The following is a 19,528-nucleotide window of genomic DNA, read 5'->3' on the forward strand; positions in this document are numbered from 1 at the left end:
CCTGAGGGGGTGTCTACACTTGTACAAAGGACAAATCCACAGAGCAATGAAGGCCATCTCCGATGCTGACCAGCCAGGTCTCAGGGGCTGGTGGAGCTGTCGTTGAAGGAGCCCGGAAGTTTCCAGAGCCCAGCCTCTACGTAAAGACCCACCTGTCAGTAGACACAGACGGGGCTCAGCCTCACAGGCCCCACTCAGAGGCAGGTCGTGCTGAAGCACAGAGTAACCTCCAGCTAACCTGTCCTGGCCACCGGAGTCGCTGGTTGGTGGTGGGTGAAAACTGAGACTCACAAGAGGTCTGCAGAACTCCCCTTGTCTCCTGTGCTCTTTGCTGCCTGTCACCTAATCCTCCAGCATGGCACATGTAAGGCGACAGGAAATGACCCTGAAAACAATTACCCGAAAACCCCGCACACAAGAGGACCCCGGCGTCCTGATGTGCTTGGAACTAGAAAGCACGTCTACTTGAAATAGGGATCAAAATGTTGTCGTTAATAGGGAAGATTCAAATCTTAATAATAGAAATGAAAATAATGAACACCAGTTAACTTTACATTTCTATTCGGTTATGTATTAATTCTCAGCATAAACCAAGAATAGACCACAGTTTGTTCTGTTTAAAAGATTATTTTTTAGAGCAGGGTTAGGGTTACAATTAAACTGAGAGAAAGGTAGAGATTTCCAATATACTTCCTCCCTCCTCCCACACACCACATCCCCATTATCAACATCCCCTACCAGAATGATACATTTTTTACCAAACGTGAACCTATGTTGTCACATCATAATCACCTAGAGTCCATAGTTTATACTGGAGTTCACTTTCGGTGTTGTACATCCTGTGAGTTTGGACAAATGTCCACCATTATGTCATCTGGAGTATTTTCACATCTCTAAAAATCCTCTGTGCTCTATTTAACCCTCCCTCCCCTCAACCCTTGGCAACCACTCATCGTTTTACTGCCTCCATAGTTTAGCCTTTTCTAGAATGTCATATAGTTGGAACCATATGGAATGTAGCCTTTTCAGATTGGTTTCTTTCACAGAGTAATAAGCATTTAAGATTTCCCCACATGCTGGGGCACCTGGGTGGCTCAGTCGTTTAAGCATCCAACTTCGGCTCAGGTCATGACCTCATGGTTTGTGGGTTCGAGCCTGGCATTGGGCTGTGTACTGACAGGTCAGAACCTGAAACCTGCTTCAGATTCTGGATTCTGTGTCTCCCTCTCTCTCCACCCCTCCCTTACTCTTGCTCTCTCTCTCTCTCTCTCTCTCTCAAAAATAAATGGATATTAAAAAAAAGGTTAAGATTCTTCCATGTGTTTTCATGGTTTGATAGCTCATTTCCTTTTGGGATTGAAGACTATTCCATCGTCTGGATGGACCACAGTTTATTTATCCATTCACCTCCTGAAGGACATCTTAGTTGCTTCTGAGTTTGGGCAACTATGAATAAAGCTGCTGTAAACAATCATGTGCAGGAGTTTGTGTGGACATAAGTTTTAAATTCCTCTGGGCAAATGTCAAGAAGCCTGATTGCTGGGACCTAGAACAGTACTTGGCATAGAGCAGAGAAGTCAGTATATAATTTTTGAATAAAGAAACTGACTTATAATTTCATCTTGCAGCCGATATGCAGGGTGTACCTACTGACTGGGGGGAGGGGAAGTTACCTCCATAAAACCTCTCATAGTGAGAAATGTGCTCGAAATCGTATGTGTAATCCCTGAATGAATTAACTGTTCCAGGCAATGACCATCAATGTCTGCAAATTCACAAAAGACCATTCATGTCTCCATGATGCTGCACTGGGGGCAGTCGCCTCCCCCAAATAATCCAGTCTGACTCTGCTCAAGCCTCTACACCTAACCACCAATTTACAGAACTACAAAGAGCAGAGAAACATGTCAAATGACCTCTTGGCAAGCAATCCATGGAAAGAGGACAAACACGAAACTCCTCAGCTCCCAATAGGATCTCCCCGATCCCTGAAAACCAAATTTGGAAACTGTGGTGCTATCCAATCCTCCTCTCTTCTCCTCTATTCATTCAAAATTCCGGAAGGAATTCACTGCTCCCGACTCTGCCTCATTTCTCCTGGTTCCACACACCAAGCCACATCCTCCAACAGTGCAAGCCACGCCTGTTCCTGACCCTGAGTCCTAGATGCTACGTCCTCCTGGACACTCTTTGTCTTCTGTGACCCTGCACATTTCTGTTGTCCTCTCTCCTTTCCGACCTTCCTCCATAGACTTATTCAGGGTCCTTTTTTCTCCGCTGGTCTTTTAAAACGTTGTTCTCCCCCAAGATTCCAACACTTGTCCCCCTCCACTCTCCATCCCTGGTGATCCCCCGCCTTGCAATTTTCAAGTTGTATGTGCAGAGTCCAAATCCACAGCCCCTGCTCTCTGTCATACCTCTCTCCAGGGTTTCTAAAGCACAAGACAATAACTTGCTCTTATGATGTTTAAAATAGGCTAAAAATTAAACAGCCAGAATTGCCCCAAGCTATCTGCAGGAGCACTACCATTACTCGAGCTAATTAGAAGTGGTAACGGTGGTAGCTTCACATATTCCCAACTGTGCCTAGACCACGCATGTCCTCAATAGAGAAGTTTTCTACAAACTCTCAAATATAAAGGATCCATTTAAATGCAACATAAGGGGCGCCTGGGTGGCTCAGTAGGCTAAGCGTCCAACTCTTGATTTCTGCTCAGATCATGATCTCAGTTAGTGAGGTCGAAACCCACATTGGACGCTGTGCCGACAGTGTGGAGCCTGCTTGGTATCCTCTCTCTCTCCTGCTCTCTCTGTTCTTCCCCTGCTTGTGTTCTCTGTCTCTCTCTCTCTCTCTCAAAATATATAAACTTAAAAAAAAAATTAGGTGCAAAGTAAAATGTCTACTACTTGATGACTAAGGAAGTATGTAAAGTGATCTGAGACAAAGATCTAAAAAATCTGCAAGCACTCGTTAAGGGATTACATCCTCAAAGTTCTCCTCAAAGAAAATATAAAATTTTATTACTGTGTAGGGTGACAGCTGCTAACTAGACTTACTGAAGTCATCATTTCTTCATATATCTATCAAATCGCTGGGTCGTACACCTGAAATGAATAGCGTGTTATATTTTACCTCAATAATACATAAATACATTTTTTTAAAATAAAGAAAAATTGGGGGCGGGGGGAAGTAGGCAAAAGAAATAGACACGCAAAGTCCCAGCTGAAGCAGGCAGAGAGGTCTGGAGAGCAGAGAAATGGCACTTTGGCAGCTCACGGGGCAGGAGAGGGGCTGAGGTTCCCAAGTGGGGCTCTGCCCCCCTCACAGCTCTGCCCCGTGACAGACAAAAACCCGCAAAGGCAGACGTGGTGGGCGCTGAGCGGCCCTGTCGAGCAGCTTCAGGCAGACCAGAAACAGGAGCCATCAGCCTGGACCAGGCTGGCCCAGGACACCCCTGACCGCCCCGAAACTCCCCGCCCCGCGATCGTTTCAAGTGCAGACAGCAACGAGAGTCGTGGGGATGGCATTTCTCTAAAAGCTGGAAATGCACCCAGGTGATGTTTGGGGCGGGGCGGGGGGAAGTGTTGAACTGTGTCTCCCCCCACCCCACCCCCAGAAAAAATTCATAGATTGCCATCCTGACGGCAGCACCTCAGCATGTGATCTTATTTGGGAACGGGGTCACTGCAGAGGTAATTAGTGAAGATGAGGTCACACCACAGCGGGGCGGGCCCCTCATCCCACATGACAGGTGTCCTTCTAAAAGGGCCGACTGCACACGGGCATGCACACAGGGAGAACATCGTTTGGAGATGAAGGCGGAGATCAAGGTACGGTGTCCACAAACCGAGGAATGCCAACGATGGCAGGAGACCCCCAGAAGTGAGAAGAGAGGCCCGGGGCAGACTCCCCGCCCCCCACCAGCCTCAGAAGGAGCCACCGCTGTGGACAACACGGTCTCCGGCTTCCAGCTTCAGACCACTTTTGCTGCTCAAACCACCCAGCCTGCGGTCTCTTGTCCGGACAGTTCTAGCAAACTAACACGGGGGTGGGGCGAGGTGGGGAGGGGGGAAAAAGACTTCATCAGGCTGGCATTTCCGATACAATCATCTGGATCTTACCAGGACCTATCAGAAGCAGCAAGGCCACCCAGTGAGGGAAATCAGCGATCTTCACAAGCCCCCTCCACACTATTGCCATTTCCTGTCCTTCATTTAAAGTGCAGATAAAAGGTAGAGGAAGCGAAGGAGATAAAAATAAGCTAAGAGATTGCTTGGCTGAAAAGCACCGATAAAGAATGAAAGCTGTGCTGAGAGATAAAAACACAACCTGACAAACCTGTCCTGGAGTCAGGCCAAGCAAGGCTAATTGTTTCAACGAAAGAAGGAACTAGAATTGGGCAAACATGTCCTGGGCGGCAAATCAGAGATTCAGCCCAGCAGATACATATTGAGGGCGGGTTTGCAGGGCGTCCAAAGGGAAGCTGTGAGGCCCCTGTCTGGGCACCAAAGTAAGAAACACTTGCAACTCCAGCCTGGATGGATTTGGGATTCAAATCCCTTTGGGATTCAAAGCACCTGCTGAGGCCAAAGCACCCCCCCACCTGCCGCCCAACCTCAGGCTATCCCCCCAGTAGCTTCATGGAAACCACCCCCCAACACCAACCTGAAGATTGAGAATGTCTGTCTAAAGGGTCACCATGGACCCTCATATGTAAATTTTGCTCACAGGCTTTAATCATGAAAAAGTAAATTTCAATCTCTCTGTCATGACACCATGAGAACTATGCTTTTTTGAAGTCACTGCCATGAGGTTTGTTGAAGTACACGAAAAAGTTTTACTTCTGAGCATCTCCGCAGTTCCTCCCAAGCAGAAAAATAAATGACTCATGGGTGTATAAGAATTTTAAATAGTATAGTTCGGAGGTCTTGTAAAACCAAAAGATGACAATACAGCCCAGGAGCATTGGCTTGTTTTCTACCAAAAGGTTAGCAGGTGACCTCACTGACTTGGAAATTTAATGTAAGACTTTCTCCATGGCAGAGTTTTACAGGAAAAGAATCAAAAGATTAACATCAACCCTAATCATGTCCTGCTAGATAGAGAATAGATTGTGTTAGTGAATTGTCACTAAGGACTACATTAAGCATTTTGTTTCACATACTTGGAACATTTTCAACATATTTTTTAAAGTATTTTATTTTATTTTATTTTATTTTATTTTATTTTATTTTATTTTATTTTTGAGAGAGAGATACAGAGTAAGCAGGAGAGGGGCAAAGAGAGGGAGACAGAGAATCCCAAGCATGCTCTGCCATGTCAGTGCAGAGCCCAATGAGGGGCTCGAACCCACCAAGCTGAGCCGAAACCAACTGTCACATGATTAACCAACTGAGCCATCCAGGTGCCCCTTCAACATATTTTAAAGGCAAAATATACCTCAAATGAGACTTTACTGTGTGCCAGCGTCGAAGGCGTGACATGTGCTGACACATTTAGTCCCCAACACCGAGGACCCCGAGGTAGGTCGCCCAGCGGCAGGGGGCAGAGAAGGGAGCCCCTTCCTGGGAGGAGGCTCAGGCACCTGCCCCTAAACCACGGCGGCCATCCTACCCCTATCCCAATGAGGTGCTCCACCTGATGGAGCTTTCCCTCCTACCTGCAACCGGGCAGGATTCCACAGAGGCGAAAGAGCCGCCCTGGAAACCCTTGTTCCTAAATATCTTATTTTATGATGCCTTCAATCCTATAATTAGAAATCAATTTCTTTACTTGTCCTTGTTAAAATGCACATAACAACCTCAGCTCCTGGCAGGCACCAGCACATTAGTGTGAAATCGTCCATTAGATTGCTTTCCAAGTGAAAGGAAAGGAAGCAGGTTCCCACAGGCGAGTGGCCAGGAACAGACCGGCTGTGGCAGAAATGACTGAGAGGCGCCAGGAGCCAGCCTTGTCACAGGCCACCATGCTCCCCAGGAGCACAGGAGCAGGGGCAGTGTCTTCAAGGGCAGGGGTGGGTGGGAGACCTGAGCAGGAAGACAGATTACACACAGGAGGCAATGAAATGTTACCTCTTTGGCCATTCACTCATTCACTCATTCACTCACTCATTCACTCCTTCAACAAAAATCCTATTGATGTAAAGACAAAGAAGGTGAAGGTCCGAGTTGGTGGAGAGACACATGACCAGGTCATTGCACCAACAGAGCCCCACGTCCCCAGAAACTCTGGGATGGAAAGGTGTGAGTTTGGTTCCCAGCCAACTAAATAAAAGCCGTGCTGTTAGCTGACTCTGGGCTCAGCGAGGTTTGTCAAAGGGTCTCGACCAAATACAGTTATTTGCCCAAAGAAAATCTGCAGGGAAGACCAAACACAAGATATTCGAGTAGCTAAATGAGCTTTGTGCATTTAAAGCATCGACGCCATGTCCGACTTCCTTCTTTCTATGCTTTCTGCCCTTGTCACTGTTTCTTACAGTATCGCCCTCATTACGTTTCATTTATATTTCCGGTTGGTCCGGTTGGTTTTGTGGAGAACAGGTAAGCAGGATTTCTGATGAATGACATATGAGAAATGACTAAGAAGCAATTGATACGAGGCTAAAAATGCTAAAAATGGGGGGAATCCCCACCACGCATCATAGACACATTACAGAAACACATATATGAGAACATACCTGCTTCAACCTCCACAGACAGGAAAGATATGATAAAATTAAGTGAATTGCAAAAACAAGCTTTTAAACACACTGCTCGCAAAATTGGGTTTCATAATTTTTACCACTGTGATTCCTAACCAATTAAAATTACTCTAAAACACCGGAAAGCAATTTCTGTCAGTTCTGCAGACAAAGACATGACCTATGAGACAGAAGACGTTCTATATAAGGAAAGGGGAAGGTGTAATACCCTAGTCCCCGCATTTCAGAAATCTCAATAGCGACCGCATTCAGAGAAAGTGAGCTCAAAATTCACTCTTACAGTTCTCTTTTGAAAACATCTGAATATGAGCCCGATTTTACTTACCAAAATATCTTATGCTGTCCTGACTGTGGTTAAGAAAGGCTAGGATTTCTGGGGGAGAGGGGCTTCTACTCTCAGGCAACCGATGTGTCGTTGTGCCTGTTAAGGGATAAAGGCCAGTGATGAATGGGGAGAACTGAAAGACCAGGTCCTTTGCCTGAACTCTCTGAGCAATAGCCCCACAACGTAGGGCACTCTGGGAGGTTGAGAGTGGGGGTACTTGACGTGGACACTGACAAATGCTTTCAGGGTTCCATGTACCCCCCTGGGATTCCTCTGCTTTGGGGGCACACCAACGCTGCCTCCTGAAGAGCCATCACCTGCTGCTATGCTTGGTGAGGCTCAGTGCAGGCCTGGGACCTACGTACCCAGAGGGGCCCTTGCGCAGTGATTGACAGGAGTGGGGGTCTTCAGAGCCTCTGCCTGGTGAGCTCACGTTAACATCCCTGGACTTTGCCTGGTCTCCTTTCTGTCCAGTTCCGGCTCCCCTAGTGGACTTTCCTGGGAACACTTCCCAACACATCCCTTTCACATTTATCCTCCTCTCCGGGACTCCTGAGGAACACAACCTAAAGCAGACACAGTTCCGGAAATTTACTGATGTTACTTGGAACCTAGAATTTGAGCTTACACCAGAGCACCCGGAGGTGGCGTCCAGAACTTCTGTGGTAACAGTGCTCTCTCTTACTCCATCTTTCCCTCAAGGCCCTGCTGGCCAGCCTGTCTCACAGCATCTGCCCCACCAGCCCACAGCAGCCCTAGGCCACGGGGTCCCACAGCTCTTACTCTTCCCACGTCTAACTGTGCATAACAAATCACTACACTCACAAAATAGGAACTGCCGTGTTTTCTATCTTGCTTCTCTCAATTATGCCGAGCTCCTTGGAGGCAGAAATAATTTTTAAAATATTCATCTGTAGCTTGTTAGTCCCCCATGCTCCAAAAGTTCTCAAGGTAATTGTACCATGTCATGAACTGTTTAATCTCTGGAAACACCTTAAATTATATCTTGCACATATTCGATGATCAATAAATATTTGCTGATACATTTATCTCATCTGTAGGAGGTGAAGCATTGTAGCAGAGAAATCTGCACAACAGAATGACTTTGAATGCTTATTTATTTTTTGAGAGAGAGACAGAGAGCGACTTGGGGAGAGGCAGAGAGAGAGAGAGGGAGACACAGAATCCGAAGCAGGTTCCAGGCTCTGAGCTGTCCGCACAGAGCCTGATATGGGGCTTGAACTCACGGACCGTGAGATCATGACCTGGGCCGAAGTCAGATGCTTAACCAACAGAGCCACCCAGGTGCCCCCAGAATGACTTTGAAACCAAATAGAATGAAAATACAAGACTCACTCACTATGTATTTCCCTATGTTTCTTCATCTGGGCCATCAAAATAGCTGCCCAACTCTGATTCTTGCCCTTTCTCCCACCAACGCACACTGCATCCAAAACTATGGAGCTACAATTCAACTCTGGTCATGCCACATCTCTGCTTTAAAAGGTTCAGAGGTTTCCCATTGCCGCTATAGGACAAAGTCCACATTCTTCACTTAAATCCTTTATGATTTTACCCCTGCCTTTGCCCCCAGTCTCATCTCCTACTAGAATCTACTATATACTCTAGTGTCCCTCAAAACAGGACTCACATTTATGATCTTACATCAGCCATCTCCTCTTCTGGATTGCCTAATATACTCCTTTCACTCCAGTCCAGGAAAATCACGACTTATCCCATAAAACTCAACTGTGACACCACTTCCTTGGAGGAAATATTTTCTGACTCATCCTAAGGTAGGCTAACCACTCCCTCTTCTTTTTTACTTCTATACCTTCTACTGTGTTGTCTTTTATTTGCTGTCATTTCTCCCTGCCCTGGGAAACTCTCAATGCCTTGAAGACGGCATGTCTTCAATATATCTGCTCTCAGCACAAAGCCAGGTACCTTCAGTTGCTCAATAAATACTGTGGAAGAAATTGAGAACCTGTCTCTGAAGATGATACCATATTATAAATTCAGTGGATGATTCCAGGAGCCTAAAAGTCATATTTTCCAGTCCAGATCCTACATGAGTTTGGGTCTTTATTCCCACGTTTGCCAAACACAAGCACCCCCAGGACCTGTTCCTCCGGACACAAGCCTTGAGCACCAGCCAGCACTGCAATATTTACGGCTTTAATATCTTCTCTCCAAAGAGCTCCAGGTGCTTTTCACACCACAGCAAGATCAACAATATTTCTCCCAACCTCTAAGGTAGGAGAGGCTGAAATTTTTTAGTTCAAACTATAATGAAGTTAAAGTGAAAAATGGGACAATACCGAAAAACCAGTGTGTATGTGGCTCTTGACAGGGATTGCTATAATCATGGGATTTGCCAGATAAGCAAACAGTCCAGAACAGAGACACAAAGAGCTGGTAGAATGAGGGAACACATAGTACCCATGTCAGTTTGCTGGGATTTCTTTGTTTATTTTTTTTAACTTTTTTTATGTTTATTTATTTTTGAGAGCGAGAAAGACAGATGAGGCATGAGTCGGGGAGGGAGGGCAGAGAGAGAGGGAGACCCAGAATCCTAAGCAGGATCCAGGCTCCAAGCTATCAGCCCAGAGCCCAACACAGGGCTTGAACTCATGAACTGTGAGATCATGACCTGAGCTGAAGTTGGACACTTAACTGATTGGGCTACCCAGGTGCCCCAATTTATTGTGATTTAAGAGGCATTTGGGGGGTGCCTGGGTGGCTCAGTCAGTTGAGCGTTCAACTCTTGATTTAGGCTCAGATCATGATCTCACAGTTTGTGAGCTCAAGCCCCACATCAGACTCTGTGCTGACAGTGTGGAGCCTGCTTAGGATTCTCTCTCCCTCTCTCTTGCCCCTCCCCTGCTCGCTCTCTCTCTCTCCCTCTCTCTCTGTCTCTCTCCTCCCTCTCCCTCAAAATAAATAAATATTTTTAAAAATAATAAAAGAAAAGAAAATTTGGGACATACAAATAAAAAATAGGTATGGCGACAGGAGGAGATAATAATGTATTCATTCAGCATTCAGTGTGTGCTCTTTTTAAAAAAAAATTTTTTAATGTTTATTTATTTTTAAGAGACAGAGCACACACAAGTAGGGAAGAGGCAGAGAGAGGGAGACACAGAATCTGAAGCAGGCTCCAGGCTCTGAGCTGTCAGCACAGAGCCCGGTGTGGGGCTTGAACCCACAAACTGTGAGATCATGACCTGAGCCGAAGTCAGGCGTTCAACCAACTGAGCCACCCAGGTGCCCCTGGTGGGTGCTCCAAGTCAGAGGAAATGCATACAGACCAATCCTAGAAAACAATAATTTTTTAACAGTTAAATTCGCTGGTTTCTTACAACTAGAATAAGATACTGCCAGACCTAAATGACACTCACCTCGGAGGGCAGAGACCTTTAGCACTAGCAACCAGGTGCTGGTGCGTGCTCCTCTGGGGATGTGCCATTGTGGCTGGCCCAGCGTCCTCCGGCAACATCTGACCTGGGTCTGTTAGGGCACCCTCCTTGCCTCCACCCCATGACCTTTCCAAAAGCAATTTGTGTGTGTGTGTGTGTGCGTGTAGTGGGGAATTTCCCAGGAAGACAGCAGGGTGCAGTTGGTGGCTTCCAGTGTGTGGGGAGTACAGGTGTATCCTGATGGAGGGGCAGGGAGAGGATGAACTCGGAGTCACTGAGCATCAGGGGTGGGTCAGAGAACACCTGAATCAGGCCCCAGATGCTGCTGCTGTGGCCGCTTCCATGAGCCGGATCTCAGGAATTCTGAGGGGGACAGGGAGCTCTGGGAGAGAAATGCCCAGCTGCCCTGAGTCCTGGAAACCCCTCACCCCAGACTCGTCAGCAAGAAGTCTGGTTCAGGCCACAAGCCACCTATTAAACAAAGCCCAATTCCCCACATGCCTCTAACACCCCACCCCTCAGAGTCACAGCATGGTGGCATGTCCCATCGGGGCCCTGTGGCAGCGATGTGCACTTCCCTCAAGGAATCTGAAGCCCCAGTCAATGTCTGCCGAGGTCCAAGGCCACAGCAACCTGATCATGCAGCTCCAGCACACATCCTGGGTTGCTCCTCCGCAGCTGCAGATTGTCTACAATGTGTCCCAGGAGCCTATCCTACCTGTTCCTGGAGCCCCAGGGCATCGTTCTCTCTTCTGGACCCAGCCCAACTGCCTACACCCTATGATGGGGGAGCTGGCCCTCCACCCAAGCCCCCCCTCCGTGGGGAAAAAGGAGAGATCTGGAGAATATCAAGGATATTGTAGAAAGAAAAAGGGACTTGGAACATTTTAGAGAATAGATTGGCAGAGCTTTGAAAACAAAACAAGTCCTTGATTGAGGAGATAAATATGCTTAAAGGATTTATTATTGTCACAGGTCACAGATCAGATCATTTTGCCATTTGAAGTTTCTCATTTCTCAAAATAGGAAAAGGACTAGCTTGGCCACAACTAGAAAAGGAAACAAACTTTATCTTCTAAAGTAGAAAACTTTAGAAAGCAATTAACGAAGAATCTCATTAATTTATGTTTATGTATTACAGTGCAAATACTTTTAAAAAACTAGAATACCTCACAGCAGAATTGGTAAACCAGTATCTAGCTCTTACAGTGATCTGTCATTTACTATTAAATTTCAAGCATGGGATGAGTGCCATCAGCAGTTGAGAAAGACGTGGTCTTGGTGCCTTTGCCAGCACAGATCTCATGGGCAGGGGGAGATGCCATGAACAGAGTGCTTCTCCCAGGGCTCAGGTGTCCTAGTCAAATGCTCAGCCTACACATCATCACACAAGGGACTGGCCCAAGGGAAAAAGAAGAAATCTCAGACAAGCTAAGAGAGCTGGCAGATTATAGACAGGAAGAGAAGGGGAAGAAGGAAGGTCTCTCATCAAAGTGTAGGAAGAAGAAATTGGCATTGCCTACCAATGCCAATGAATTCTTATCACTCTTAATGAAGTTTTTGGAAACGAAGTGAGTTGAGGGAAACACCTCACTGCTGTTAGAGACACTTCCCAACTTGGGAAAGCAGCCTCATTGTGACTATATTTTCTTAGCATTATTTCAGAACAACGATCAAAATTGTCCATTATTTATAAAACTGTCCAAGAGTTTGATCTATAAATATCAGGGCAAGAGGTGAGAGTCCTCTGGTTCTGAAATCCTGCCTTTCTACGACAATATTCCATCCAATACATGTCATGAGGCTCTTAGTGTGCTATGTGCGCACCTGCTAATAAGCCTTGAGAGCAACTGTGTCCCCTAGACAGCCGGGGAGTCTGATGAGGTCTCCTTCCACCTCATATTAATGCCATTGTCAATGACCGGAAGAACCAGAGGAGCTTAATTCAAGTTCATTGTTACTACAAGAAATGAAGCTCACAATGTACACCCTACATCAATATATTGGTGTTCATGGACCCAGGGAAAAACATTTCTTTTCTGATTTTGAGTTGAACCTGTGGTTGACAATTTCTGGCAAGAGCTCTCTCGGTCTCGTTTCCTCACTGAGGAGCGTCAGATTTCAGTAGTGCTGCCGGGTCCTGTATATCGCTCTTTTAGAAAAGCATTTCTACTGAAAGAAATTGGAAAAAGAAGGAAGGGCAAGACAGATTCGACTTTTGGCCCTTCTTCTAATTGAGAATGACAACCAAGACCATTTCAGATGCATTCAGCTGTCATTCTGTGACCCCCAATGAAACAGAAATGTTCTGAAGAAACTAATACACAAATAACTATCAGCTGATGACCTACTATATTTAAGACAATGTTTTGAGTCCTGGGCCAAAACCTAATTATCCTCAAAGGAATTACAACTAATAATTCAAGAGGTTCTGCCTCACCTGAAAGTAAATCGGTATAAGAAAATGTGCACAAAATATTTCTGAACTATTTTAGCTTACCCTGACCTTTTTAGGAATTCTATTCTTGTTCAGTTTAAATCGAGGGAAGATTTCACTTTGAGGTATTAGAACTTCACTAGTAGCTGTTCGTTTTGAATATGGTATAATTTTTGACAAGGCTAGTCAGGGTGACCAAGTCTTCAAGAAATGTGTACTCATGCTTTATGGTGACTCCTAAATGGAGGCGAACACATTTGTCCTCTCACATACTGGTGCTTCAACATTTATAAATTAAAATACAGGCTACCTTACTGTAAATTGCTTTCTTGCTATTTGTCCCTTAAGTTACACTTAGAGCATTATATTTATGTTTTGAAATTGTCTCTGTAGGTAGTTTTCCTCATCTATGAATATAATTTCAAAATAGTCAGATTTATAAAGTACTTATTACGAAAGAGAACACTGGATCTGATGGGATTCAAAATCACTGCTACTTGTTTAATATATTAGTAGTGGAGTGAGTACAAATATACAGAAATGTGTAGACATCTCAGTAAATGGCCAAAGAGCCTATGTGATGTATTTTAATCTAACAAATGAATCCAATGTTAATGTCACCGACCAGAAACCCCTGGGTGCTTTCTCTTGTGCTGGAGATCTCCACTTGCCAGAATTCATCTGAGGACAACATTAAACATGTAAAGACTGAAAGCAAAGATGAAACAGAAAAAAGAAAATTCTTTTTCAAATTATGCTTAGTTCCCAAATACGTGGTTTGAAGCAAGGTCAGAAAGAACTTAGATAAATACGCTTCTTAGGAATTTGTATGTCCTATTGCTGCTGCCATTTTTTTAATGCAGAGACTAATTGAAATGGTTACTTTAAAAATATTTAAACTCCACAGCTGCCATTCTCTCTGGCTTTTTATCTTGCTGTAAATCCTTTCTCTAAATTAGGCATGATTTCCATTTCCCCTGCATAGTACACACTTCTCTCCAAAGTCTGCAATTTAATTTCCACCCCCATAATTTTAAATATTTTAAAGTCATCATTTTACACTCTCCATTTTCCTCTAAAATTGCCTTCCGTAATGGCTTCCTAACTCCATTATCTTGGAATTACATTTATCACATTTATGGGTTTGCCTCTTAAAAGCAAAACAAAACAAAAAGCCATAAAATTTGGGGATCTGGGTCTAATCACAGGATGTGTCAGAGGCAGTGGTGGCGATTACTAATATGTCCTAATATGCTTTAATCAAGGGGAGGTTTATCACACTTCAACTATTTCAATTCAGAGGTATATTGTGTGGACTAACAGGAAAATAAAGCATCTTTTCTTCCTGCCAATGGGTTCCATTGTATTCAACAGCAAAAATAATTTACTCGCAAGCTTAAATGAGGCATCTAAGTGATGCATATAAATAAATCACTGGTGCCTTGAGCAACCACAGAGAACCACCAAAACGGTGATCAGTGAGTTGCTTATGACACATCACAAATAAAACCAAAAACCTCACTGCATATTTCAGGAAAACATTAATTTAGTACATAGTTATTATAAAATCATGTAAGATAAAACAAAACCAATTGCGAGTAGGATCTAAGAATCCTCTAGGGGCACCTGGGTGGCTCAGGTCGTTGGGCATCTGATTCTTGATTTCGGCTCAGGTCACAATCTCACGGTTCACGAGTTGAGCCCCGCGTTGGGCTCTGTGCTGACAGTGCGGAGGCTGCTTGGGATTCTCTGCCCCCCTCTCTCTCTCCCTGCCCCTTCCCTGTGCACGTACATGCACTCTCTCTCAAAAATAAATAATACGGGCTCCTGGGTGGCTCAGTCAGTTAAGCGTCAGACTTCAGCTCAGGTCATGATCTCAACAGTTTGTGGGTCTGAGCCCCACATCAGGCTCTGTGCTGAAAGCTTGGAGCCTGGAAACTGCTTCAGATTCTGTGTCTCCCCTCTCTCTCTGCCCTTCCCCCACTCATCCTCTCTCTGTCTCTCTCTGTCTCTCTCTCAAAAATAAATAAAACATTTGAAAAATTTTAATAAAATAAATGAATACACTTAAAAGAATGTAAGAATACTTTAGCTCTAGAGAAAAATTTAATATGACGTTGACCACTCATCCATCCCAGCTTTCCCTCTCCCCAAATATTATTTCAACTCTGAAAATGAGATCTATCTTCTTTAAAAATTAAAAATAAAAGGCAAAATAATAGTCTGTCACAGTAATCTGCATGAAATCAAATGTTTTCCAGAAAGCTATAACTGAAAACATTTATCATCTCAACTAGAAACAATGATATGTTTGATTCATAGACTAACACTAGAGTGTATTTTCTTGACTTCTAGATAAGAATCGAACCACAAAATAATATTTTCTACTGAGACCTCGCTTCATCTTCCATAATGAGTAAAGAGTTCATCAACTGAAGTATAAACATACCCAAGGGCATGGACCATGCTTTTAGTGCCTTTTGTACATGAGAATACCAGAGAAGATTTTTCTAGTCAATATGGGTACCCAATAAGCATTCACTACGTTCTCATCCATTTTGCTCGGAGAGATGCTGAAATAGGACAGTATGACTTTGTGCATGCGAATGCCGAGCCTCTGCAACATGGGAGCCTTCTGAGGACCTCTGTCCGGTACACCCATCCCCACGTGCTCCCTCGTGGTGATCAGATGCCAGGCTTCACTTCCTCCACCGCCCACCCCTCTCATCTCACTCGCCTCCAGGGTCGGTCACCCTTTCCCCCAAACGCCTTACATCTGCCCACTTCTCTGCACTCCTCTCTGCAGGTTCTTATTGTCACCTCTCCCCTGGATTGAAGCAACAGCCTGGAAATAGTTCTCCCTACTCATTCCCACGTCACTTCTATTCCTCCCTGTCATAAAGCCAGAGCAGTCTTTGTAAAACACATATCCGGCCCTGTAAGTCCCTAGCTGAAAATTCTTGAATGCACCCCCAAATCCTTCGTGATAACATTCAAACTCCTTCCCAGTTTCACCAGGCTTCAACCTGGTGCGCTGCTTGCCTCCATTCTGAGCTTCCTCTTATGACACCGTCGGACTTGCCTCTGAGCTCTAGACTGGGTTTCTCTCTTTCCTCTCTCCCTCTCTCTCTGTCTCTGTTTCTCTGTCTCTCTGTCTCTTTCTCTCTCTCTCTCACCACCATCCCTCCTTCCATCCCTGCTGCCCACTGCCCTGACCTTTGGAGTCAGGTGTGGATTCTTCTACTAAGATTTTCCAGATAACTTCTTCTCAGACTAGGTTAGACCCCCCTCACTTTATTCCCATATTTGAATCTGTATTTTCCTCTTCATTCATAGGGCCACTCCTAAGACACACCATCATATGGCTATTGATTTTTAAAAAGTATAACAGAAAGATTTATGTGTTTTCTCACCCAATATGTCTTGGTAGTTTTGAGTTCACTTTCCCAAATGGTCACTTTCATCTCTCATCACCCGGAACATGGCTACGCTCTGGGTTTTGTATACAAACATAGCTTTAATTCCTCGTCCAACTTGTTGGGGAAAAGTGTTATTGAAAATGATCAGTCTTGCGTTCTACTCAATCGATCCATTGATTTGTATGCTTTGAGATAACAGGGGCAAAGTTTGACAAGGGAAAATATGGGTAGCTTGGATTCGCTCAGAAAAGAAGAAAACGAATGCCATCATTGCCAAGAGTCCCTGAATTCAAACCTTGAGAGTGAGTCAACCCCTTGCTAAGCCTGACTGTCCAAGGCAATCTCAGATGGGGTCTACACTGCACCAGACCAAACCACACGCAGGGAAAGAAGGGCACCCCAAGAAAGTCCCATACATTACAGAGTATTTGCAGATTGTTTTTTTTTTCCAGTGTGGAAAATTTAGGAAACTCAGGTAAGCCAAAGGAAGAAAAGAAAAATTACTCATAATTCCAACCTCCGAAATATCACAGTATATATTTTAAATTTTATCCACTCAGTCATACCATAATGGCATTTTTTTCTTACTAAGGGGGGGTATCAGTCACTTTCACAAACTACATTTTTTTCAACTTAACGATAATCCTTAAACAACTTTCCAAGACAGTTTTAAACACCAAGGTGAGTTTATTAAGCAAAGCAACACTTAAGAGTCTACTGTAAAAAGATTTGTGAAGCAATATTTACGAGATATAAAGGTGAGCAAGCCCTATGACTGCCTCAGTCGGTTAAGCATCTGACTCGATGTCGGCTCAGGTCATGATCTAAGGGTCATGAGATAGAGCCCCACATCAGCTCTGTTGGGCGCGGAGCCTGCCTGAGATTCTCTCTCTCCCTCTCCCTTTCCCCCTTCTCTGTTTTCTCTCTCTCTCTTAAGAAATAAAAAATAAATAAAAAGACCTATCCCTGCCCTGAAGGAACTTACAAAAAAGTCACTTGCTTTGATCACTAATTCCACATAAAAATAGTAAGGGTCTAATCTATGAGAGGGACTGGAAAAGATGTGGGATACAGAAGGAAGTAAGACAGATGTGTCCTTCTCCTCACAGAGCTTAGGAACCAGCAAGGAAGCCATGGGTGGGGCAGATCATGACAATGTGCACGGGGCTGTGAGCTCTGGGAGAGGACACAGCATGAGAAGCTACCTTCGGGCAGAGAAGCCACGTCTTACTTGGATGTGGAGCAGAGCCACGGAGATGCGCAACCATCTAGTACCTCTGAGGGCACCTGATGGGAGCAGGGAACTCACTGGAGACAGAAATGGAGACTGGAAGGCCTGGAACGTGGGCCCATTCGCTTATGCTAGGTTTTGTAGACTGGATGTTTGGGGCAGGGCGGTGACATTGTATGCTGCACTCTGCAGGGACACACAGGCAAACATGGGGGGGGGGGGGGGGTGGGCCAGGCGGGAGGGAACGGAAAGTCTGCCCAAAGCCTTGAAAGTGAAAAGTGAAGGCGCATTTGAGAAATCGTGTAGCTGCCAGAGGATCCAAAACCGGAGAAGAGAGCAAAAGCGAGAGAAAATGTCAAACACAGAGAAGGGTTAAAACTTGAACTGGTAAATGTTTTGGCGGAGGGGCTCAATGCCTCGAATGAGCGTTGGATATCATCTCAGCTAATTAGCCGCTTCGGTTCTCAAGGACAACCAAGAACTGGCTGAGGCCTCTCGGTTTCCACTATGCTCAAGGTGAGGAAGAATGTGGGAGAAACCCGAGCAATTTGAACATTCCAGAAAAGCTGTTGGGGAGTGTTTTTTTCAAACATAGGAGAAAAAAATTGACCTTTTACACGGCAACAAAGAATATCTAAAATACTGCGAAAGAAGCCGTGAGCCAGGGAATTTTATCACATCAGACAAAACATTTCATTTTTAGCACAATATTTAAAGGATCGTCTGGAAGGGAGATAAAACCCTTCAAACAATGTCTGGTAGCAAAAGAAAGCTAATGACTCCACTGTTTGAAAGAACACAGGGCAAGAAGATTATCTAAGTTTTAAGAATAAACGCCGAAGAGACAAAAGCGTATTACCTCTGTGTGAAATAAGTGGCAGTCAGCAAAGCATGTTTTCATCTCATTTTACTGAACAATTCAGGGCAGGATTATTCAGTCAAACAAAAAGAATTGTTTATCATGACTGATACGTAAGTACTGGTAAGAAGACAGGTAGTCTGCTGAATGGTTCCGGACACCGCACTGGAAGGATTTTAAAAATTAAGCTTTTTCACAAAAGACTCCATTCGTTTCCTTGAGGAACATGAACTCCTCCCTTACCTTCATCAACTTTTGTTCTCAGCCCCTCCGCATTGGTTCCAACCCAGCACAGGAAATGGGCAGAACTGAAGGGATTGTAACTGTTTTGCCTCTCTCAGAAGATCCACCACAAATGATCTCCCTCCATTGGTTCTGTGAAAGTGTTCTGCAACTCGGGAGTTTTCCAGAGAAGACATACTTCCTGTTACTTTCACCTGTCCTCTCAGATACAAGATAAAAGAAGGCCCCAGCCCGTTTAATAACGCAGAATCACTTTCTGTCCCCACTGATGCTTCTCCTTTCTTCATTTTCAGAACTGAAAAATCTTCACTGTTCTCCTTTTTACTTTCTTGATGATATGTCATCCATATTTCTCTTTCTCTCTCTCTCTCTCTCTGGTATTACTATATAATTACTATATACTATATATATTACTATAAAATTACTATATAATATATATTACAATATAATTACTATATACTATATATATTACTATAAAATTACTATATAATATATATTACTATATAATTACTATATACTATATATATTACTATAAAATTACTATATAATATATATTACTATATAATTACTATATACTATATATATATTACTATATATATAGTATATAGTATTACTTCTAATTCTTCAAAAGAAAACAACTTTGGTGCATTCTTCCTTACATGGTTATTTTGGCCAATTAACAATAATAATATTTACTACACACTAGGCATTTATAGTTTGATATGAGATGTGACAAACACTTGCCAGAAAAGGTGTCACTGAATCTCAAATTACCCTATATTTTAGGCACTACTATTATTCTCATTTTATTTATGTATTTATTTTTAAGTTTATTTATTTATTTTGAGAGAGAGAAAGAGCGAGCTCGTGCATGAGTGGGGGAGGGACAGAGAG

The 19,528-nt window shown here is 44.1% G+C and overlaps 1 protein-coding gene across 8 annotated transcripts in view; it reads right to left on the reverse strand.

Moving 5' to 3' along the window:
* The window catches only part of CD226 (CD226 molecule), a 110,248-nt gene that overhangs the window by 29,755 nt on the left and 60,965 nt on the right, over positions 1-19,528 (reverse strand). For 5 of the 8 annotated variants that reach the window (XM_053205992.1, XM_053205998.1, XM_053205997.1 and 2 more), the window contains one exon: positions 7,027-7,122. The exons of 2 other annotated variants lie outside the window; for them this stretch is intronic. In XM_053205992.1, the coding sequence (XP_053061967.1) occupies positions 7,027-7,122 (96 nt within the window). Of the gene's footprint in view, positions 1-7,026; positions 7,123-18,634; positions 18,765-19,528 lie in introns of those variants that run through there. One more of the 8 variants, XM_053205999.1, reaches the window with a different exon arrangement.

This window comes from Acinonyx jubatus, chromosome D3 (genome assembly GCF_027475565.1).
Source record: "Acinonyx jubatus isolate Ajub_Pintada_27869175 chromosome D3, VMU_Ajub_asm_v1.0, whole genome shotgun sequence".
NCBI lineage: Eukaryota > Metazoa > Chordata > Mammalia > Carnivora > Felidae > Acinonyx > Acinonyx jubatus.